This window comes from Perissodus microlepis, chromosome 5 (genome assembly GCF_051167445.1).
Source record: "Perissodus microlepis isolate ML-2025 ecotype Zambia chromosome 5, ASM5116744v1, whole genome shotgun sequence".
NCBI lineage: Eukaryota > Metazoa > Chordata > Actinopteri > Cichliformes > Cichlidae > Perissodus > Perissodus microlepis.
The window spans coordinates 4315232-4338936 of NC_140465.1; the positions used below are offsets into that span (position 1 = coordinate 4315232).

A 23705-nucleotide genomic window follows, 5' to 3' on the forward strand; every position below is an offset into this window, starting at 1 on the left:
TCCGGCAGAACCAGGCTCAGGGAGGGGCGGCCATCTGCTGCGACCGGTTGGGGTGAGAGAAGGAAGACAGGATAAAAGACATGCTGTGGAAGAGAGACAGAGGTTAATAACAGATATGATTCAATGCAGAGAGGTCTATTAATGCATAGTGAGTGAGAAAGGTGACTGGAAAGGAAAAACTCAATGCATCATGGGAATCCCCCGGCAGCCTACGTCTATTGCAGCATAACTAAGGGAGGTCACCTGGTCCAGCCCTAACTATATGCTTTAGCAAAAAGGAAAGTTTTAAGCCTAATCTTAAAAGTAGAGATAGTGTCTGTCTCCCGAATCCAAACTGGAAGCTGGTTCCACAGAAGAGGGGCCTGAAAACTGAAGGCTCTGCCTCCCATTCTACTTTTAAATACTCTAGGAACAAGTAGGCCTGCAGAGCGAGAGCGAAGTGCTCTAATAGGGTGATATGGTACTACAAGGTCATTAAGATAAGATGGGGCCTGATTATTTAAGACCTTGTATGTGAGGAGCAGGATTTTGAATTCAATTCTGGACTTAACAGGAAGCCAATGAAGGGAAGCCAAAACAGGAGAAATATGCTCTCTCCTTCTAGTCCCTGTCAGGAGGGGGAGGGGGAGAGGAGAAGAGGCAGCTGTCCAGCGTAAAGACGCATTCTAGGCTAAGTATGGGAGAAATCGCATTCCTTTTCATCTCAGTACCGTTTTCTTCTGTTTGTCTGTGATGAAATTGCTTTCAGGACCGTTGCCCAAGCAAGGGGGAGGGTGCATCTGACCTCGGCTGTAATTGGTCCAGCCCAGAGTTGATTAACCAGTTGTCCAGTCCACCACCTTTCATTGTTCATACCGTTACAAACAACATTGCCCCATAAAAACGAAAAATCACCGGTGGGCTGATGGCCAGTCCAGCTGTGTGAGGTTGTATTGTACTAGTCGGTTGATGTTTGACATCAGTCGTCTTCCTGGACTGGTTTTATTTATGTGTCAAAACGTGACAAAATTCAAGTTCATTAATGTACAAACTTTATTTATAGAATTTAAACACTCAGAAAGACAAAGTCAAGAGTAAAAAAACAAAAACACCCGACAGATTAGTAAATACAGGTTTTCAAAAAAAAAAAAAAAAGAAAAAAAAAGAAAAAAGAGAGAGATTAGAAGTTTGCAGACATCTTTGTTAGATTGAGTTTCAGGTCCATGGTGTGCATCTCAATCCTCTTGTGGAGCTCATCCATGGATGTGGACAGTGTGTCATAGAGAGCCTGGACACAGAAGGGGATCGTGTTACTCTCAAACTATGAATGAACAGCGAGCAGACGGGAGCTGCCTGTACCTGAGCCTTCTCTGTCTCTTTGCTGCACACGTCTCTCAGGCTCTTAATGCTGGTCTTCAGCTTCTGCGTCTCAGCGGAGATCTCTTGGATTTTGTCAGCCATGTCCTCACGCTTCTGGTGGATTTGGTCACACTGCCTGCAGAAAAGTTAAGTTTGGTTTTTAATATGTCAGTTTATCACATTTAAGTCTTTCGGAAATACAATGCTCTTGTGAATCTACCGCATCAGGAATCTTGCCGTTTATTAACTCCACTAAAGTTAATACCCCAACACTTCCTGAACGTGCTGCTCCTTCATCTCTCTCTTCTTCTGCCTGCGGATGTTCTGTTTGCACTCCTTATCCTGCTTCATGCCCAAAGCTCGCTTCAGCTGGCCTTCCTCCATGCACAGGTTCTTCAGCTCCTTCTGCTTCTTCTCATACTGAGCCATCAGCTCCTGGTGCTACTCATTCACACAAACCACATGGATACACAAATCAACAACCATGTTCTCAATGAACCCAAACTCATTAATATCAAAGCTGAATGTTTTTGGAAGTAGTTTTCAGTTTGTTTTTAGTTTTAGCTATTTTAGGGGGACATCTGTGTGTGCAGGTGACTATTACTGTGCATAATTATTAGGCAACTTAACAAAAAACAAATATATACCCATTTCAATTATTTATTTTTACCAGTGAAACCAATATAACATCTCCACATTCACAAATATACATTTCTGACATTCAAAAACAAAACAAAAACAAATCAGCGACCAATATAGCCACCTTTCTTTGCAAGGACACTCAAAAGCCTGCCATCCATGGATTCTGTCAGTGTTTTGATCTGTTCACCATCAACATTGCGTGCAGCAGCAACCACAGCCTCCCAGACACTGTTCAGAGAGGTGTACTGTTTTCCCTCCTTGTAAATCTCACATTTGATGATGGACCACAGGTTCTCAATGGGGTTCAGATCAGGTGAACAAGGAGGCCATGTCATTAGTTTTTCTTCTTTTATACCCTTTCTTGCCAGCCACGCTGTGGAGTACTTGGACGCGTGTGATGGAGCATTGTCCTGCATGAAAATCGTGTTTTTCTTGAAGGATGCAGACTTCTTCCTGTACCACTGCTTGAAGAAGGTGTCTTCCAGAAACTGGCAGTAGGACTGGGAGTTGAGCTTGACTCCATCCTCAACCCGAAAAGGCCCCACAAGCTCATCTTTGATGATACCAGCCCAAACCAGTACTCCACCTCCACCTTGCTGGCGTTTGAGTCGGATTGGAGCTCTCTGCCCTTTACCAATCCAGCCACGGGCCCATCAAGACTCACTCTCATTTCATCAGTCCATAAAACCTTAGAAAAATCAGTCTTGAGATATTTCTTGGCCCAGTCTTGACGTTTCAGCTTGTGTGTCTTGTTCAGTGGTGGTCGTCTTTCAGCCTTTCTTACCTTGGCCATGTCTCTGAGTATTGCACACCTTGTGCGTTTGGGCACCCCAGTGATGTTGCAGCTCTGAAATATGGCCAAACTGGTGGCAAGTGGCATCTTGGCAGCTGCACGCTTGACTTTTCTCAGTTCATGGGCAGTTATTTTGCGCCTTGGTTTTTCCACACGCTTCTTGCGACCCTGTTGACTATTTTGAATGAAACGCTTGATTGTTCGATGATCACGCTTCAGAAGCTTTGCAATTTTGAGATTGCTGCATCCCTCTGCAAGATATCTCATTATTTTTGACTTTTCTGAGCCTGTCAAGTCCTTCTTTTGACCCATTTTGCCAAAGGAAAGGAAGTTGCCTAATAATTATGCACACCTGATACAGGGTGTTGATGTCATTAGACCACACCCCTTCTTATTACAGAGATGCACATCACCTAATATGCTTAATTGGTAGTAGGCTTTCGAGCCTATACAGCTTGGAGTAAGACAACATGCATGAAGAGGATGATGTGGACAAAATACTCATTTGCCTAATAATTCTGCACTCCCTGTATTACTTTGACTTTCAATTTGTTTAAAGCAAAAACAATTTACTCAAGCATTGCAGCTCGGCAGCTTGTTACTGGATTAACAGGCTGATTGTTTTTGTGCTGCTTTCTTTTAATGAACTTCTGACAAGAAGAGAACTTCCCGTCAGTCACAGCTGGGCCGACAAGTTCTTCAAATCTCAATACCCAAACGTTTAAGTGTGTATACAACTACTTACCGTCTCCATGCTGATAATAAATATGTCTGATGTTAAATTAAATAGAACAATATACTGCAACAGCGCAGTGTATAAAAAAAAAAAGCTCATAGGCAGTGAGCAAAAGCTTCAGGAATAGAAAAGAAAATATCAAACAGACATTACATAATTTTCTTCCAGGTGTCCCACTTTGTACATCCGGTCTATGTGTGTATAGATAAAGAAGAGAGCAGCTGCTCTGACATTGTACCTCTTCCAGCCGCTGCTTGGTGTTGCTCATGCTGCTCTCCAGGTCCTGCAGAAGGCTGCACATCTGCTGGATCTCAGCCTCGGTGTGAGTCACACCCTGCACCATGTTCTGCAGCTCCACCACACGCTCGTCTGTTTCTTCCTGAAAACAGCCATCATACACGTGGATCACAAACACATCAACTCAACGCAGCAGCTTTTGGAGTCAAAGACGTTTTCCACTCACGATGGAGTTCTTCATGTTCTTCACATTCTCCCTCATCTTCTCCATCTGGCTCTTCAGCTCCTCTGGAGACTCCACGATCTGAGACTTCAGTTTGCTGATGTCTTCCTTCAGGTTGCTGACATCTAGCTTCACCTGGGCCTGATGCACACAAACTCGCACTTATATTTGCCATTCAAAGCTCCGAGTGCACACAGACAACAGTGTAAAGTGCTCGGACAGTTTACCAGTTTCTGGGTCTTCTCTGCTATCGTAGCTTTCCACTCTGTGATGCTGTCGTTTTTGGCATTCTGAAAATAAGTGTTTTGTTTTTTTATTTACTGATGGCACACACAATACCTTTTACTACACTGAGCATGCTTCATCACCCCCTACCACTTCCTGGTATTCATGCATGGTGGTGGCCTGTAGCTCAGAGAGAGCGGCTGCCAGCTCATCAGCCTCAGCCTGTTGCTCTGGTGGGATGGTCCTGAGTAAGGACAAGACAAAGTGCAGTGCTTAGCCTGCATAACTGTTCATTTACTCATAATAGAGACAATTGATAGATTATTAGTCAATCATTCTGTTGCTTTAAATAATAAAAAAAAAAAAAAAAAGGTCATACATCGTGCATTCCCAGACAGTGAGATCGGGAAATATAACATATGTCATTACTTTTCCATGTAGAAGCTCAGCCACATAAACTGTGTGGGAGATTCCTGTTGGACAGGGACACATTTTAACACAGGGATCACCTTGTGTTGAAATGTAAGGGATCCCTTACCTTAAATATCTGCCTATAGTGGCACACGGGGATCAGAGTTATCTTTTCTTGTGAGTGAGACAAACAAAAATTCAGTCTGTAGTTTCTCATTTTGAACCTAAGCAAAAGGAAAGCGTTCTGATGGAGCAGACAGCCTTGGATTAGCTCTTCTTTCTGGAAAAATTAGCAGCTGTCTCCACTAATGAGCATAAAAATGTTATTAAATGGTTGTGGCCTGGATTGTTTCAGGGATGGCATGTTTTTCCAGCCATACACCAAACAACACCGACAAAAGTCACAGAATCGTTCCTCCACTTACGTCAGCATCTCAATCTTCTTCTCTGCCTCCCTGATGCCTTTAGTATAAGCCTGCAGTCTGTCCATGTCTGCCCGCTGAAAACACACAGAGCAACAGTATTACTGCGAGGCTAACAAACACATTGGAATGGTATATAAAATAATAATCCAGTGTACTGAACCTTCTTGCAATATATTCTACTCTCATGATTAAAAGTGATTTGCAACATGTCGTCTAAAGTCTTAGTAAACGGGTACAGTTATGCATATCGGAGTCATTTATGAGAACAAAATGTTGCGTTTAAAAGACTGCCTTGAAAATTGTCCCTCAGCAAAATTATCCAAGCTAGTTCAGTATTACAGAGGAGAGGTTCATCCTTTATTTTGCTCTCCATTCCACACAATTCTCTATGTTCCCCAAGAAAACATACAAATTTAGTCTGCTTCTCCAAGACGACCTCCATCCTCTGCTTTCTGAAGTGGAGAAAGTTCATGATGGCGCTCAGAATGGTTAGAGTCCTCTGTTTTTCTGGAGAAATCAGGCCAAGATCATCATCAAAGGAAATTGTACATTAAACACAATCTCTAAATTTGAATATTTGGGAGATCTAGACTGCTGATAAAAAACAAAAAGACATTTGAATGTGTGAGGGGTATTTTATGCAAGATACAAACCACAAACTATTGAATGAAATCAGTGAGACTTACTTGGAGCCAGCAGATCATTGAGTGAAAAATCAAACACCAAACACATAGGCAGAAACTGCCGCCTAGAAAGAAACGATAAACACACAAAAAACATTTCACAGTTGTAAACTAAGATTAGACAAAACCAGCAGTGTACTCTACACTTTGTTCCCTCATACATGCAAAAATATCTACAGTTTGAACCTCTCTGCTTTATTTCAGGGTGCAGGCTGCAGCACAATCATTTATTTCTCCATTTTACTTCACTATAGTGTTGGTGTGCATTTATTATTATTATTCAATTATAGTTATGCATCAGTTAAGTTCCCAATAAAGTTCCATGTGAACAAAATATGGGTTTATGAGATTTGCAGATTCATTCATTCTGTTTTTATTAGAGATGGCACGATACCACTTTTTTATGTCCGATACCGATATCATAAATTTGGATATCTGCCGATACCGATATGAATCCGATATAGTGTGTTTTTTAATCAATAAAACGTTTTTTTAATATCTTGCTGCATTTTGTATAAGTTTACACTCAAGTTTAAATAAATAACAACACTAAAGCTATTCTGTTATACCTGTATGTAAAAAATACACTGCGCCCAAAATATTTCATAGTTCAGCAAAACCAATCAATCAATCTAATAAACTTAAACCTACTCCATCCTCCCTATTCTGGTATTTTAAAGAGTACTTAGCAGAAATATTAAGCAACCTAACTAATAGGGTTGCAAACTCCCAGCAAAAAAAAAATAGGGAACCACCCTCCACCTCATGATGCTTAATCGATGTAATCAAATTTAATTTGATGCAGGGGGAAAAATGCACAGAAATAAATTCTTTTTCAAGAATAATTAAATAGATTCAACATCTTTCTTCAACAGAATTGCAGACTGCACAGATGGTATCTTCCCAAAGGAAAAAGTAGTATAGCTTACTAGGGTATATTAGACTTAACAGTTACTATATACAGTAATGGACTACTATATATTTTACATCAGATTAAAACTTTGGGTGTAAGATTCAGATAATTATTTATTAAAAGCTAGACATTTTAAATGAGAATAAGAAAGAAAAGTATGTCTTTGTGCCCCCTTTTCCCTGTTCATGCCCTATCGGCCCCCCTGGCTAAACTTTGCTAGATCCGCCCCTGCACAGTTACCAGCTACGTAGAAAAAGATCCTGGTGTAGAAAGTAATATTAAATAAATTCTAACAACAGCTTATCAAGCTTAATAGTGCTGCTGTTGTTCAACCGCTGGTTTCCTCTTTCTGGTGAGAAGTGGGCCAAAAACTAAGACGAGAAACGGACTCACGACAGAAAAGCCGATCAGCTGATCATTAAGCAGTTTCACGATTGAAGTAGCAGCAGGAGAGAGAGAGAGAGAGGCAGTCGCTCCATATATCGGTTGTTAAGCTCAACGCTAAAATGCTTTACAAACATTCAGAGATGAACTTATACACTTGCTTTACTTCTCTCTGGGAAAACTTCCTCGGAGATGAAATGCTGGTTTGGTAGTGAAGCTACAAATACACACAGCTGCTCTATCACGTGATGCATACTGCTGCGACGTGCTACGGTTATGAGCCGAGTTACGCCGTGTAGCAAGTTTTGTGAGGTGCTTTTTTGATATTTAATGGATCGGATTACATTTTTTATTTCTCGCCGATATCCGATCCAGTAATTTGGGTCAGTATCGGACCGATCGGTCCATCTCTAGTTTTTATCTACATTTTATACAGCTTCCCACCTTCTACTGAGTTGGACTTGTAATAGAAATATTGATATTTGGCCCCAGTGAACTGATAATAATGTAATAGGAGGAAGTCATATGATATACCATAGTCTAGCCAGGGCCTAACTGCCTACAGCAGGGGTGTCGAACTCCAGGCCTCGAGGGCCGGTGTCCTGCAGGTTTTAGATATCACCGTGGGTCAACACACCTGAATGAAATGATTAGTTCATTACCAGGCTTCTGGAGAACTTCAAGACATGTTGAGGAGGTCATTTAGCCATTTAAATCAGCTGTGTTGGATCAAGGACACATCTAAAACCTGCAGGATACCGGCCCTCGAGGCCTGGCGTTCGACACCTGTGGCCTACAGGATCACACTGTGTCATCAGTCTCAATAACTGTGTTGAATAATCAAGGTTACTGTCACTCATCACAGTCATCGTGATTGGAATTTCTGCTATAACCAAGCGGCCTGATATCCCAGACAGAAAATGGGTAAACTCACATGCGTGTGTAGACACTCATGATAGCAGTTGCCCCTTCGTGATAGGCTGGATACTGAATGTTCTCCAGAAGCGGAACCTGTGGAAAACAAATTACAAATCCAGGCCACAGACAAAAGAAACATCAGCTGCAAACTGAACATGTTGCATTTGCTCTCACATCAGAAATTGACATTCATACACTCAAAAGGTTCTCGAAAACTCAAAATGTGGGTCAGTATCGGACCGATCGGTCAAAGAAACTCAAATGTTTCTGTCAGTGATAGCATTTTCACTGCTATGAAGACAGATCACACATATCAATTCAACTACAGCACTGCAGACATAAAGGCTTGGATGCTGTGTGTCATATTTGAACACGTTCCTTCACTGTGAACTAAAATACAAGCTTGCAAAAAGGTCACAGATCTGCAGAAAAGACGTCATCATCAAGCCAACTAAGAGAAGGAACATTCACTGTCTGAGCATTTTAGAGCAGAAGCGGAATTTGATATTTAACACTCACCATGGAGTGACACTCAGGCCTGAAACGATACAGGAGATGCAGCACTCTCATGTATAAGGTCTGAACTGCTTCTGGCTGTAAGAGAGGAAAGTGCTCTGTTAATGATCTTTTTCTCATCCTTTATCATATTCGACACTATGTTTCCACCTGAATGTCTAAAAGACAAACAGACCGAGGCTTACATTCACTCTTCAGTGTCCAAGAGTGCAAGAAGAGGTCCTCCTGCTACCCCTGAAATCTTGTCTCTCTTTGAGACATGATTTCAGTTTAAGAAACAAAGGGCAAAGTTTGTTCTGTGCAGAAGTAATGACCTGGGGTCAGGGCTCTGAATAAAGAGTATTTTCATTATTTGACTTCTTTGTAAATGTGACTGAGACCAGAATAGTTTACTGTTTTACAAATTTGGTTAGAGGGGTCGATTGAGAAAAAAAATTGAGCGCAATTCTTTGAATGATTCAAAATGCAAAATAATGCTTATTTATCCTATACTGGACCTTGCTGAAGTCCCTCAATTTATCTTCTATCTGAAACAAGCTATTTTAACCCTTGGTAGAACCTCAAAATCCATCCTTTCGTGGTCCTCGGGACCAAAAATGGTCCCGCCCCAAAAAGTGCTCTAAAACTATTATATATCAATATTTTTTTCCACTTTAAATGAGTTAGTCTTTCAAAACTACTTCTACTTAAAATATCCATATCAAGTTTTAATTATATTTTCATTGTTTTAACCCTTTAAATCCCAGTTTGGGTACATGAGGGCACTTTTTTTAAACAGAAAAAACATAAAAAATTTTCCATAAGATACATTGGAAGTAATATTTGATTGTTATTATAATTAGGCCTTTAGATGGGTCAAATATTTGCACCAACATTTGTTTTGATCAATTACTATTTTTTTGCAGGAGCACAGTAAATTACTTACTTATTGCTTATTACCACCAAATGCTTATTACCTTGTTGTGTATGAAAATAAAAATACAAGTTCACTTTGAAACAGAAAAACATTTATTTTGGAACAATGAACATGAACATATATACTGCTGGGAATGGGGAAAGGTATGAGAGAAAGAATGAGTAAAAAAAGAGAGAGGGAAGGGGCGGGCAGGGAGGCGCAGGGAAGGGGCGGGCAGGGAGGCGCAGGGAAGGGGCGGGCAGGGAGGCGGGGGCGTGACAGTCCTGCTCAGGTGGAGCAGATGCTGCAAATGGAAAGACTGTGGTCTCGGCATGTGACTTTTCCACAGTGGCAGCAGGCGGTCACAACTCTTCTTCTTTTGTCGGAAAACTGGCATTGTCTCCTGCTTTTCGTTTGAGTGCCTGAAGAGGGGCCTGCAGCAGCAGCAGCAGCAGTCTGCGCACTTCTCACCAAATCTGCTGCGAGCGATGCGCGGGGAAGGTACCCTCTCTTCGCGATCCATGGCTGGACTAACATCTCGCCCACCTCCTCGATGTATAGCCTCCTCCTGTGCGTTTTGGCCCGATGCCATGATGGGTCGATTTCGTTCCACAAGACGTAGCCATTATAGAGGGGAACATCAAGCAGGTGGTGGAATAGGGTCAATGGCCACCGTCCCGTGCGCCTCCTGCATGAGTAGGTGCCGACAGCCTAACAAAAAAACCAAAACCACCAAAATACATTAAACCTATGTAGGGCTGCCACGATTACGTCGACTATCAAAATTGTCGACGACTGATTTAATAGTCGACGCATCGTTTGAAGCTTTGTAAGATCACAAAAGACGCAGGAATAAGTAGTAGGATTTAAGAGTGTAATAACGGACTGAAACAGAAGATGGCAGCACTGCATGTACAAGGATGCCAGCTGCCGTTAAACCCCGAAGAAGAAGAAGAAGTAGCTCTGTCCCAGAATTCATAGCGCAGCCCAGCTCAGTTTCCAACAATGGCGGCAGCTAGTTAGTTTTAATGTTACTCTTATTATTCTTTCTGGGTCACAAAATAAACGTCTAAAATATTTTTAGGCGAGAATGTAGCTGTGTAAACCTCAAATATCTGCTCAGTTTATCAAGACACCACATATTTTCAAAAGCGCTCCGACGTTTTCGGAGACGTCTGTTACCCACTAACTCGATAGCTAGCTGGGGTTACAGGCTCACTAGAGCCCGTGAGAACACCGGACTCCCGGCAAATCGTTTTCAAACCCACCGCGGTCTTTTGCTACTCAGGTTAAACATACATAAGTCACTTAGATAACTTAAAAATGTTATTGTTTGGCTTTTTTCAGTATTTTATTTGTTCCTGAGTAAATTGGTTTGGCTGAGATTAAAGTTATAGTTTTTACACAGCTGAATAAATGTCAAGCAGACAACTGGTTATCAGAAGTGTGGTAACACCTACCTTATCAAGGTTGTCGACACCTCCTTTACATTTGTTGTACTCAGTTATTATTTTTGGCTTTCTCTTGTCATCGGTTATGGATGGAGAGCGGTGCTTTGTGCTCAGGAGGACGACGTTTTTTCCACGTCGGGGGACGTAAGATACCAGGGTGTGCTTCTTCTTGAAGGCGAAGATTGAGGAGTGCACCTCTCTCCCTCTTGTCTGGAGCAAAACTGGCAGAAGCTCTGGCTTATTTTTTCTAGTTGTGCCAACCAGGGCCATCTTACTCTTTAGTAGCGCATCTGCCAGAGGAAAGGAGGTGAAGAAATTGTCGCAAGTGACGGTGTGTCCCTTGAGCCCATCTGTCATCTCCAGCACTACTCTCATTCCCTGATTGATCTCCGCCTGTGTATACTTGCACTTTCCAGGCGTATGACGTCTTTACATCGCATAGTGCCCAAACTTTCAGGCCGTACTTTGCAGGCTTTTTTGGCATGTACTGCCTAAATCCGCACCTGCCTTTGAATGGCACAAGCTGCTCGTCCACACACCCACACACACACACACACGTACACGTCTGTATCCGGGCAGAATAGCATCTGGAGCCGGTGCACCCACATGTCCCAAACTCTGCGTATTGGAGCGAGTTTGTCACCACGGCGTCGAGGTCGGGAAAGTTTATCATCAAAGCGCAACGCCCTGGTGATGTGATGAAATCTTTTTACTGACATGGTGGCCCGAAAAATCCGCCGTCTGGTTTTCTCACTAAAGAGGCTGTGCGATGACTCGTTTCGTGAACGGTACACACCGGACAAAATCAGCAATCCCACATAAGCTCTTGTTTCATCTGCGTCCACGTCTCTCCAATCTTCGATCGTGCGTCGTCCTTGAAGATTTGTCATCGACGCTATGATCGTCACCATTTCGTCTGTGAGAAACAGCGCAAAGCTGGACTTTGGGTCGCTAATTCGCGCAGTAGCGTAATGTGTGGGCCCTGGGATGAGTCCCGTGGCTACTGGGACATAACGGAACGTCTGGGAATTTGTGGGAGCCCACACAATACTTCTGTTTTTAGACGTCCACTCTGCTGGCTCTTCGTCTCCCTCTCCACTCTCATTTTCGGACGACACTCCTCCAGATGAACTGGAATCCAGCTCCTCCGTTTCCACCTCCGATACATTTTCTGCTTCATCTCCAGAATCCTCCGATGAAGACGCGGAGCCATCCTCCGATGAAGACGCGGAGCCATCCTCCGATGAAGACGCGGAGCCATCCTCCGATGAAGACGCGGAGCCATCCTCCGATGAAGACGCGGAGCCATCCTCGCGATCAGGGTCAAGCACCATTTCCAAAACCTCGTTAGTGGTATAGTACCGTGCCATTGTGAAAAAGAACTACTCCCGCGCTACATCTCCTACTTATAACCACGGCTTTAGTGCAGCTGCGTAAACAACCCGAGCTTGCAGACAAAACAAAGTGAAACTTGGTTTTGATCCTTGGTTTTATATTTGATTTGTTTGCATTACAGTGGAGGAAAAAATGTTTTGAAGTTAGAATCACACTCTTTTCTGAGGTTAGACACACACACACCTTTTTTTTAAAGAAACACATGCCTTTATCCAACAGTGCCAGTGACCCACGCTTATCATTTGAACAGGAGGACACTGCTGTAAATGTGGGATTTTCCTGCAGGCGTTAAATGTGGGTAAATGGCGCCATCTGGTGGACAAATGAAAAAAAAAACACAATTTTAAGGCCCGGACTCCAAAATGGCACCATAACTGCGAGAATCACATTAACCATTGTTAAAATAATGGTGGTATGAAAAATAGCGTTTATAATGGGTTTCAATGGGGCAGAAATCGGCCACGAGGTTCGATAGTGGATGTATGTCTGTAGCTCAGCCATTTAAGCTCATTTAAGAAACTCAGACTGAAATTTTAAAATAAAATGAAAAAAAAATATACATTTTTGAAAATTTGGCTATATTCCATTAAACACAGTGAAAATGGCGTGGAATTAGAAAACGCAAAGGCCACGAAATGGTCCCAGGTTCTATTAAGTTAACTTCCCTTACTTTAAGCCAATCTTCTTTTGGCTTACACACACACACACACACACACACACACACACACAAATAATGGAACATACATATTAATTTGGCCCGTAATACCAAATCTAAAATGAAATAACAATGAGCCTTTCCAGCTCATTATGTAATTTGCCTTTCCTGGCTTTACCTTTTTTTCTAAACCGCGGAACATTTTGTAGGTAGAATCTGTAACACCAAGCGGACCTTACCTTTGGATGAGGAGTCAAGTCGCTCTTTGTAAAGTGTTTTGCTTCTTGACCAGTGAGAACTTCAGTTCGATAAAAGTTCACTATCGCATCCGCTGTGTATACAGGAAAAGTGTTTTCAGCCATTGTCGCAAATAAATTGGAAAAATAAAGAGACTGCAAAGAACTGAAAACGTCAACTCCAGCCAACGGAAGAAATTGGCGCCTTCCTTATTTATTTGCAGTCGGTAGATCTGATTGGTTAACGTCATTCTTCTGTTGTGAGTAAAATATTACTTTATGTACTAGCGCCATCTAGCGCTTAAACCAAGTGACTGTTTTGATTCGGGTGACAATTAAGAAAATTAAACAGTAGCAAATTTACAACTATAATAATAATAATGATAATAATAATAATAACAATGATATAACAACAACAACAATGATAATAATAATAATAATTATTATTATAATAATAATAATAATTATTATTATTATTATTATTTTCTGTGTATTTATATGATGAGTTCCTTCAGAAAAATACAACAACAAAAAACAAACAAAGATACAAACAAGAACCCTGTAGTTAAGATGTTGTCAATGTGGTGGCGAGACTAAAATTTAAAAGTTTCCCTCGCTGTTTTATGCTCGGGTTTTTCATATGAAAAATGAAATCTCACTTTATCACACAGAATCATGACATGTTACATTTTTTAATGAGGACCATGCTGTTTCCTGAGCTTCTGATGCACTTCTGACTATACTCTTTCAAGGAACTGAGGCACTGAGCTTAGTTGACTGGGATTCTACATTCAGTGGCTGTGTCCTAATTCGAGGGTAGCAAATTCAGGGGTAGGGTGGATCCTTCGAAGCATGCTACCCCTGAATTTGGACACAGCCAGTCGCTCTTTAGAGATATGCCTTGGTTTTAATTTTTTTTTTCCTTTGGATATATCCTCCAAAGCAGCAGGGGGCGGTAAATATAGCACTGCAAGTATTAAATGTGCGCGTGACACAATACGGAAACGGCAACTATCAACAGTGGATGCTGGATGTTTGCGAAGCCTGGTTTCTTTAATTCTCAAAGACAACTTTGCTAGCAGCGGATTTCAGTAACAGTTCCTGAAATGATAACTTGCAAGCCGATAAAGTTTTGGATTTGAGAGACAATGGCGGCGAACTGGGCCGAGAGGATTTCTGCTTTCTCCCGCAGACCGTCCGGCTTCCTCTCCGGGACCACCGCGGAGGCTTTCCTGGCGGAGTTGCTCCGCGAGCTCCGCGATGACAGAGCCACTTACAGCGTTAAGGTAAATATAGTGAACAGAAAGCGTCGGTATTGTGTCAGCTGGCAAACATGTACAGTGCAGTGTGTCATATTCATTGTCTGTTCCCTTATTTCGCTCTGGGACGTGTGTACCTTAGCCACTGACACTAAATTAGCCGTGTTTGACTCTCTACATTCGCAAGACAGCAACGAGCAAACTGTGTTGTTTGGTAGCTATGGGATACGGAGAAGTTTGAAAATGTAAAGCAGTAACATATATGTGACTGTACTTACAGACTTGCTGTTTTTTTTAAGGATTTGTGGCAGTAACCTGGCGGAAGGCCAGGCAAGCTAATGTTTTTGTGTGCAGTGTTCTTATCTTCTATGTGTTTCCCACTCGCAGATCCTCCTGCTATCGCCGCTGTGTGAGCACCCCACCCTGCTGTGTTGTTCGGACTCTGTGGGTGAGGAGACAGCCCTGGAGCTCATGTCAGTGTTCGCCCAGTGTCCTCCTAAGTCTGTCCAGTTTCGTTGTCACCTCCTCCTGGCTCTCACCTCCGTCCTCATCTGCACTTCCTGTGTGAAGAGCCACTCCCGTGCATCTCTAGACTTTCTGGATGTGCTCCTTCAAATAGCCCAGGACACCAGCGACATCCATACGGATGGCAGCCAGCGTCCTCTTCGGGCAATAGCCTGCGAGTGCCTGCGGGAACTGGAGGCCTGCTGCCCCGGCCTCCTCTCCCAGCGCCTTGAGCTCTTGGGTGGGCTCTGGCAGCAGGAAACATCGAGGCTCCACCAGGCTTACGCAGAGCTTTACACTCTGGTGTTAAGAAATGCCATCTATCAGCTCACCCAGGAAACAGGAGCTGGTGCTGAGCACCTTAAAGCCCTTCTGGGAGGGAACACATCAGCTGCATGGGAAGCAGACCAGGAGTCAGGCCTGGCAAGCAGCAAGGACTCAGCCATACTGTCTTCTCTCATCCTGGGACCCATGGGTACAGTACCAACTCTGCACACCGGCCCTGACTGTAAGGAGCTGCGATCAGTCCTCTCCACCCTCCTGGATGAGTCCTACCTGCTCACTCCTCTGTGTCAGGCTACACTATTACATAGACTGACAGAGGTGGTTGCCATGGTGCCTGGAGTCCCTCCAGCTATATTCAGGACTCACCTGCTGCGGCTCCTGGGCACTAGTGAGGTTTGTGTTACATGGAATGAATTGAAGGGGGAGGGGAATCAGTAAAGGATGAAGTGCTGTGATTCCTTAAAGCAGGAAATTAGTTGGCGTTTTTGCACTTCTAGTTCCTTGTTTATAATCTGACTGGGTTTTTGGTTAGACGGCTGAAAGTGTGTGGTTAAAAGTCTTTCAGCATTTGCATGTCTTGTTCTACAAGATAAAATATGTTGGTGTCTGTCCTCAACTTTGAAGGTACCGTCAGTCAATTTTAAAGTTATTTAATAGGGGGAAAAAAAGAATATTATACTCATCAATATATATTGATTAGTGTGTAATTACATCTTCCAACAATTTGATGAGGAAACCACCCTGATCCCACGCCATATTTTGAACAAATCAAGTTTTGCCTGTTTGCCTAGAGACCAGTCACATACGTAAGACGTCAAAGGCGGAGGAGAAGAGAAGTAGTAGTTGTTTGCATGTTGTGGAGGAACATTTCAATTTATTCCTGCACCTTCAGACTCATTATATGAAGCACCTTACATGTTTTATCGTCAGAGAAGGGGTCCCCTCCAGCAAAGACACAGAAAACACAACACAAAGCGACAAAACCACCACTATCATAATGAAACGACACCCTCTTTCTCCTCGCCTCGAGCCTCATGTTCTGAATTGAAGTCATTTACATTTTATGACCTAATTTATTTCCAAGTGTTACTATTCATATATGTTAATATATAGTGTATACAAAAATGTGCTTTTTACACAAACACCACATAACGCCAGCCTGCCGCGGCCGTTATGGGACACAGCTTATATTTCATGGTTTTGATCTCTCTTGACTAAAACGTGTTCTACAGCAGCCACCGTAATGAGATTACATACTTGAATTAAAGGTTAACAAAACAGAACTGAGGTGCGTGGAATATCCACAGGCCTCATTGTGTGGAGTAATGGGCTATTGTTAAAAGAAGACATTTTTCTGTTTCAGTCTGATCGTTTCAATTCAAAACATGATTTATTCTAAAAACTTGTTATTGATTACTGCCAAATATGTGTTTTCTGTTTTTCTTTTTAATAAAACAAATTGTCTTTCCCTTTGGTAAGTTTTGGGATGTGATGAGTCTGATTGTTTTGGTGTTTTTCATGCCGTCAGGTGAGCCTCCTTCATGCCACTCTGCTGCTGAAGTGTGCCTTCACAGACAGCCTGTTCAGCTCTGAAGACGAAGCCTTCATCCTCAAACGGCTAGTGGTGCTCTCCCAGCACCTGCTCCTGAGCACGCCTGAGAAACTCTTCTACATGGACTGCATCCTGCACTTCCCGGAGAACCGGCCCATCAGCTGCGGCGACGGTGACGAGACCCTCCCTGTGCTCCTCACGCCGCAGCTCGCTTCAGCTCTGGTTCCCACCGTGTTTAATGACAGCACCACCCTGCTCGCCCGGTTCAACATGCTATCCCTGGTGTACCTGGAGGAGGGGGAGGAAGGCCAGGGAGGCCAGGGGCTGGCCTACCTCTACGAGCACCTGAGCTCGCTGCTGAGCATGGTGGAGAACGGGTGTAGCAGAGAGCTCGTCGTCACCTTCTTCAGAGCGGCCTTCCTTTTCCTGTATTATTTCTGCCACGTGGAGCGTTACTCCAACGACCTGACCAAGCAGCTGTGTCAGCTCTACCTCAACCACACCAAGCTGGCTCCACATTTCATCAACCTGGCTGACCAGACCCAGGACAGACTGTCTGAGTCCAGCTGGTCTGTGGGGCTCCTCAAAGCTCTGCAGAGGGTCATTACTGAGGCTCCGCTAACCCAGCTCACCTCACACGACCTCAGCCGGCACCTCAAGATGCTGGCCCGAGTGGCGGAGGAAGGAGAGATCATCCAGCAAAGCACCCTCACCTTCCTCTCCAGCATCATCACTCCCTCGTCATCCTCGTTGTGCACAGGTGGTGATTGGCGTCTGGGAAACGACATCCTCAGGGTCTGCCGCCATCTGCTCGTCCACCCAAGTCTGGACTCGCTGCTGACTCCTCTGGCTGACGTCCTGCAGCTCCTCGTCTGCCACTACGCAGACATGGAGATCCAGGACCACGCCCGTCTCTACTACACCCTCCTGACCACGCTGTCAAGGGAGAAGCTGGCTGGGGTGTTGGCACAGGGCATGGAAGAGGGAGGGCGTCAGGACAAAAAGCAGTCACTGTCCTGCCTCATAGGTGAGGGGCTGACGAGCACACTGACCATCCAGCAGACAGAGAGAGCTGTATTCAGGCTGATCGAGGCCCCTCCTGAGCCACGAGCAGGAGACATAAATTCAAATGAAGTACAGAAAGGCCCGGGGGAAGCGAGTGCATCGGTGGAGGCCTACAGAGATCAATTCAGTGACTCCAGCTTTGCTTCAGAGATCACCTTACAGTACCAGCTGGTCCACATCAACTCTCATGACTCTCACTTTGATCAACTCTTTAGCATCCGCCTTCACTTCAGCCTCACAGACCATCACTATGAGGAGCTGGGTGACATCAGCGTCCCATGTCTTCTCAGAGAGAGGCCGTCGGCCATAGTTCAGCTAACACTGAAGCCCAGGAAGCCTTACCCTACCAGCCTCCACGCCAGCGCCATCTTCACCGCTCCAGATGGCCATACATGGCACACCACCCTACCTGACATCCATGTGGCTTTCCAGCAAACTTTCCTGCCTCTGCCTGTCCCCTCAAACTGGGGACGAGGCGGCACACTGAGCGTGTTCGAGGGTTTGTGGGATGAAATCTGCTCAGAGAGCGGAGACAGTGCTATGAGCCTATTCTGCTGCCAGCTGAAGGAAACAGCTCTAAATACACTGGTGGAAAAGCACTTCCTCCCCTTCCTCATATCAGACGCGTCACATAAAGAAGAATTCAAAGTGCTCTTCTTCCTCCCACCACGCTCTCACATCCTGTTGAAGGTAAGCTCAGAGGAGGATGCCGTGCACTTCAACATTGCCACGGATAACTGGGAGCTTCTGTCACATATTAACTCTTACCTTCTAAAAATTACATCATTACAGGAAGACACGCTCAGCTGACTGTGATGGACAATAGTGGGCTGATTTCTTTTAAAAATGGAAATGCACTTTTAACATCCATATTTTTCAAAGTAAGATGTAAATGGGACTGACTGGGGACAGTTGATTTAAAATGAAGAAAAAGCACTTTGATTTTGTTGATATGCAATTAAACAAACATGAAATGACAGTTTATTTTCTGGAGACAAAAAAATCTCATCTTTACACTTTTATTTTATTTTTAAGAAAAGGCAATTTATAACTTACGAGTGTGCAAACTCATCAACCAGATAATTAACCATTGTTGCCCTCACTTCTGTACCAGTAATGCAATTGTTTATATTAACAGTGGCCATATTTGATTACTGTACAGTGATGTTAAACAGTAAACTAATCATTAGGAACATCCCGAACCCTGCCATGTATTAGCCATTGGTCTAAATATTGGTAGTAGTCTTCTCTCTTTTGGCTGAAAAGCTAGAAAAAATAAAGACACCGGAGAAACATGCTTCAACCACAAGTGTTGACATTGTAGTTTGTCCACTAGAGGGCACTGATGGAAATGCCACAGGGACGACAACCAGCTGACTCGTGCAGTCAGACCATAAACAAGTAAGTTGTCACATTATCCTAGTCCTCACTCATAAATAACTACACATAGCACATTTGGGAAATCTCTTTTGTGTGCATGAAAAAAAATATTGGATTTTTTTTAATCACCATATATCAATATTGTCTTACAGTTGGGCTTTAATCAAGAGCCCAAGTTTCAAGAATACAGCTGGATAAGGTGCCTTGTTTCACCACTAATGGTGCTAAAAAGCTAAACCTTTCGGAGTGGTTCTGCTGATAAATTGCAGACTGATGCTGTACTAACATGAGACGCAGAAGTACAATTCCTTTTGGTGAGAAAAGCTGGATGTCAGCTTCTTGTGTTTTTGGATGAGCTCTGTGGTGCAGCTTTATATCTGATCCTTGTGCTGAATGTTGGTGGAATATTCTGCTACACGAGTTCTAATAAATGCTCTTATACAGTAAAAGTGTCCAGACACAGTCTATCAGAGATTTTCACTTTTAGAAAAGATTTGTGTGTGTGTGTACAAACATAAACTTAACAAGTTGTGTCCTTAAGGCAACATAAGAAAGTCGGTGAAGCTTTTGTGACTGACACGAGCAGTTCTGGAATCCTTTAAGACTAGCGTTAGCATCTGGCTCATGTCCTTGAAAAGCCCAGTGTGTACAAGTTGGAGCAGTCTGTTCTTTATTCAGTGAGGCCTCTGAAGTTGGGTCCTGTGTACGTAGGTAAGGCTGTCTGCTGGCTGACGAGTTTGTCCATGATGGCAAGCTCCGCGTCTCTCTTCTCCACCTCGTCGAAGGGGGTCCACGACATGTCGTGTTGAAGTTTGAATGCACCAAGAAATGGGTGAGGGGAGCTTGGACCCCATTCCTGTGGAGGAGAGGAGAGGACTGTCATAATAAATAGAATATGTTTTGAGATCAAAAATCCACCATGAAGGAAACTCTCTTCATTGTCCTTTAGTTTGCTAACGTTCAGCACATCAAAGTCTGCAATACCGACAGCTTTTCTTTATGTTTGTAAAACGATTTCACGTAAATACAAACTACAGTCCAGTGAGGTGAAGTAACAGAAAAGCTCTGATCACGATTCTGTCAGATTCACTTTTTTTTTTTTTTTTTTTTTTAGTCCTGTTGTCATTTATTAGCCACATGCTGCTTTACACATAATGATTTCTAGTTTCGGGTTACAGTTTATTGGTGTAACGCTGGTATCAGATCAGTATTTGGTACGGGCAGAAACCAGGAGCTAAGGAATCGAATAAGAAAGAAAAAGAGTAGCATTGGCGGTATCTCTAATTCACAAACAAACAAAAAACTTAGGAGTTTTATCCAAATTGGATAAAATTCTAAAAAGCTTATCCTGCTACATTTTTTTAACAAATGTTTTACATTTACAATTGAAAAAGTTAATCTCCTTAAAACCAGTTTGTGCTTCCAAAACCATCCACAGCTGCAGCGTAACCAGCCACATCCAACCTGAGCAACCTGATCATCTGATTTATCAGCTCCCTTCTGGCTGCACAACCTTTGAACACTAACACACAGACGTGCAGCGTCACGTTGAGTATTCACGTGTGTGATGTAACAGCTGCTGTACTGGAGTTTTGTAACAGCTGCTGTACTGGAGTTTTGTAACTGCTGTCAGTCTGGGCTGACATAACATGAACAAGGCTGGTGCCTACCATAGGAGAGAGGATGGAGAAGTATTTCTGTCCCGATGGCCTCTGATAGAGGTAGTAGATGTTGCCTGGCTTTTTCACAATGTTACAGGCAGCGTGGTGCAGTTCAGAGTCTCTTTTGGCTTCTTCCAAAGCCTAGCAGAGAAGCAAATATGTTGCCTTTAGATCAGAGCAACGTGACCATGCAGCTCATCCAGCGTGCACGGCTCTTACCTTCCTCGCCTGCTCCTGCAGGTATCTGATCTGGTCTGCAATGACTGTCAGTTTGTTGCAGGCATTGGCTTTTACAAACTCATCTCCCTGGGGGGGGAAAACAAAACACATATTCAGATATAACACATATTCATTATGAGAATAACCTGAAAGTTAAAAAATAACAAAAACTGAGTCCAATCCACACCTTCTGGACTTGCTCTGCAAGAGCAACCAGATTCATGGGGTCTCCAACTCTGTTGGTCTGGTAGGAACTAACCAGTTCCAGCCCACTGGGAGCACTGCTGCTCTCAACCAGAGTCACTGCAAAAAAATAAAAATAAAATAAAAATGAAAAACTAAATAGTAAATTGTTTCTTAAATATGGTGGTGCCTTCATGGCACATTTGAAAATCTGCTAAATAAAGAATTCATTGTTTTTTATTTTATTTTTTTCCCCCAGCATAGCTTACACACTTTATGTAAACACATATAGCCAATATATCTATTGTAAATTAGTATTTACTACCTAAACGTTTCATTCATGTGTGTGTGTGTGTGTGTGTATATATATATATATATATATATATATACACACACACACACACACACACACACACACACACACACACACATATATATATATATATATATATATATATATATATATATATATATATGTGTGTGTGTGTGTGTGTGTGTGTGTGTGTGTGTGTGTATATGTATCGGGGGAAACTTGTTCTTCAGTCTTCAGTCTTACTGATATATCACATTTTCTCCTCCCTAATAATGATGACTGGTATTACAGAGGTTCATAGAAAAATAATAATTATCATTTCAGAATTGCAGTACCTTTAAGATCAAACAACCTTTGTCTCAGCACATTTATTACAACTTTCTAACGTCTAAAGTTTTAAACTAGATGTAGAGACGGGGTTAACCTGCTGGGAGCAGCTTCTATACGAAAAGCTACAGGAGTCCTACCTCTGAACACTTCCTCACATGTGACACAATAATGTTATTAAAACACTAACACCAAATTATTTTAAATGCACACGGTCCCCCGCCTCGCAGACTGCACTGGTTACGCATGTAATGTAACTCTAGAAAATGCCAACCCACACGCTCAGCATGAACTTGAGTGTCTAGTTGCGAGTACAGTTCAGTTTTTACTTAAACAGAGGGTCAGCTCGTGTGACAGTGCGTACAGTCAGATAACCGAGAAAAAAGTTGTGCGACAAAAAAAAAAAGGATTCACATGAGATTTTTGATCAAGTGTGTACATGTGTTACCTGTTGTGGTTTTCTCGGGCTGGTTAGGCAGGCTGACCGTCCTGTCCATGTTGTCTTCCTTGAAGTTTTACTATAAACTCCTCTCTCGAGTAATATCAATAACCACAACCTATCTGTAGACTGTCCACTTGCCTGTTTTGCAACCAACTCGTATTCAACTAAAAATACTGTAGGGATCACTGGGTCCTAATCTCCGCCCCGTTCTGCTCAAAATAGTTGTCCGTATTTATGCCTTTTAAAAATACATTTAATTATACAGTTAATTTTAGCTTACTTGTGATTATGAATTTGTTTTGTTTTAATATAATTATGTATTGGGATTAATAATGATATAAACTTTTATATTCTGTATTTCGTACTTCACTACATTTACGCTTGTTCTTTCAGGCTCTCAAATAGCAGGTCGACACGAGACAGAGCATTTAAACATGAAGATATGTCAATGTTAAGAAATATACGAAGTTGTTTAATACACATAAAACGGAAGCTGTGCTCCACTTTTCACTGAGTCAGACTGCACTTAAAAGCTCCTAGCTAAAGCTCACATTAAAGCTGACACTTTCACTAAAAGATGTATTTTTATTGTTTTCGCTCTATCTTCCTCGCGCATACTACGTTCCCCATAATACATTGCGTGCTTAGTTTCATTTTTTTGGTAAGTGAACAATTTTTTGGTAAGTTTTTTTCTATTGTGACAAAATTAAAATCCTCTGTTTTGTCTTTATTATTTTACTATTTGCGCAAAGTTATAAATAAACACAACAAAAATAAAATTACACATCGTCTGCACGATTCGATGATATTCTTTGACCAGCTTAAAGCGGTGGAACAGCGATCTTGATTAAATAGAAGAATGTTAAGCTTTACAATATACTGTGACACATTTCAGATGTACTGCCCATCATGCTGTTTGGGAATTCTCTTCCAACATCCAGCATCACAGCAGTACAACTTCATTAACAGCTTCAGTCAGACACGTTGAAAACTTTTAAAAAGTACATTTTTATGCCATTGATGGGCTCTATCAGTGGCCTATAATACGAGTTTCTCCACAGACTTCAGGTTTCTTTGGGTGCCGTGTCTTCTCCTTGCCTCACCAGAACCTCACTGCTGTGTTCCTACGCACCAACAGCTGTATTTGGGAGCCTGTGAAAGTGTGAATGAGGACAATTCCAAACAGATCCATCAGTAGAAAAAAGCAAACAGTTAAAAGTACAGTTTTCATTGGTTAGTTGCCTTTTCTCGGACTTTTGTCAATAAACTTTCATACATTTTAACCAGACCTTTAAAGAAATCTGTGTCATTTTGTGTTTATTCAACTAGTGAAAATATTTTGCTCTGAAGCTCTGAAGCACTAAATCAACTCGCACTATATGGAATCATGTTGCATACGGCTGATGCGTATGCATATGCATAAGGATGAGGGGTGTTGC

The 23705-nt window shown here is 42.6% G+C and overlaps 3 protein-coding genes across 3 annotated transcripts; 1 reads left to right on the forward strand and 2 right to left on the reverse strand.

The window, feature by feature from the left end:
* Nucleotides 1-1014: 1014 nt before the first annotated feature.
* nuf2 (UF2 component of NDC80 kinetochore complex) lies at nt 1015-13301 on the reverse strand. Its single transcript, XM_084927451.1, has 13 exons — nt 13080-13301; nt 8448-8522; nt 7945-8021; nt 5717-5778; nt 5440-5537; nt 5031-5104; nt 4345-4438; nt 4197-4259; nt 3973-4110; nt 3748-3888; nt 1604-1779; nt 1339-1474; nt 1015-1267 (listed from the first exon to the last, which is right to left on the reverse strand). Exons 1-13 carry the CDS (start codon nt 13200-13202, stop codon nt 1160-1162), a joined length of 1365 nt encoding a protein of 454 aa, XP_084783577.1. The 5' UTR covers nt 13203-13301; the 3' UTR covers nt 1015-1159.
* A 348-nt stretch (nt 13302-13649) lies between these two features.
* On the forward strand, nt 13650-19050 carry ap5b1 (adaptor related protein complex 5 subunit beta 1). The gene is made up of 3 exons (XM_084927452.1): nt 13650-14362; nt 14723-15517; nt 16653-19050. The coding sequence occupies exons 1-3, from the start codon at nt 14225-14227 to the stop codon at nt 18549-18551; spliced, it is 2832 nt and encodes a 943-aa protein (XP_084783578.1). The 5' UTR covers nt 13650-14224; the 3' UTR covers nt 18552-19050.
* On the reverse strand, nt 18747-22487 carry c5h1orf50 (chromosome 5 C1orf50 homolog). Its single transcript, XM_084927454.1, has 5 exons — nt 22273-22487; nt 21189-21304; nt 21002-21088; nt 20792-20923; nt 18747-19977 (listed from the first exon to the last, which is right to left on the reverse strand). Exons 1-5 carry the CDS (start codon nt 22319-22321, stop codon nt 19792-19794), a joined length of 570 nt encoding a protein of 189 aa, XP_084783580.1. The 5' UTR covers nt 22322-22487; the 3' UTR covers nt 18747-19791.
* Between the last annotated feature and the right edge of the window lie 1218 nt (nt 22488-23705).

Bases quoted from the DNA above. Each gene is read 5' to 3' on its own strand.
- ap5b1 (XM_084927452.1), top strand. From the start codon at position 14,225: ATGGCGGCGAACTGGGCCGAGAGGATTTCTGCTTTCTCCCGCAGACCG. The intron at 14,363-14,722 runs GTAAATATAGTG...TCCCACTCGCAG, and splicing joins GAGCCACTTACAGCGTTAAG to ATCCTCCTGCTATCGCCGCT. The intron at 15,518-16,652 runs GTTTGTGTTACA...TCATGCCGTCAG, and splicing joins GGCTCCTGGGCACTAGTGAG to GTGAGCCTCCTTCATGCCAC.
- c5h1orf50 (XM_084927454.1), bottom strand. From the start codon at position 22,321: ATGGACAGGACGGTCAGCCTGCCTAACCAGCCCGAGAAAACCACAACA. The intron at 21,089-21,188 runs GTGTGGATTGGA...TTCCCCCCCCAG, and splicing joins TTGCAGAGCAAGTCCAGAAG to GGAGATGAGTTTGTAAAAGC. The intron at 20,924-21,001 runs GTAAGAGCCGTG...CTTCTCTGCTAG, and splicing joins TGCAGGAGCAGGCGAGGAAG to GCTTTGGAAGAAGCCAAAAG.
- nuf2 (XM_084927451.1), bottom strand. From the start codon at position 13,202: ATGGCTGAAAACACTTTTCCTGTATACACAGCGGATGCGATAGTGAAC. The intron at 8,523-13,079 runs GTAAGGTCCGCT...CCTCTCTTACAG, and splicing joins ACTTGACTCCTCATCCAAAG to CCAGAAGCAGTTCAGACCTT. The intron at 5,105-5,439 runs GTATGTTTTCTT...GTGTGTTTTCAG, and splicing joins TGGAGAAGCAGACTAAATTT to CGGGCAGACATGGACAGACT.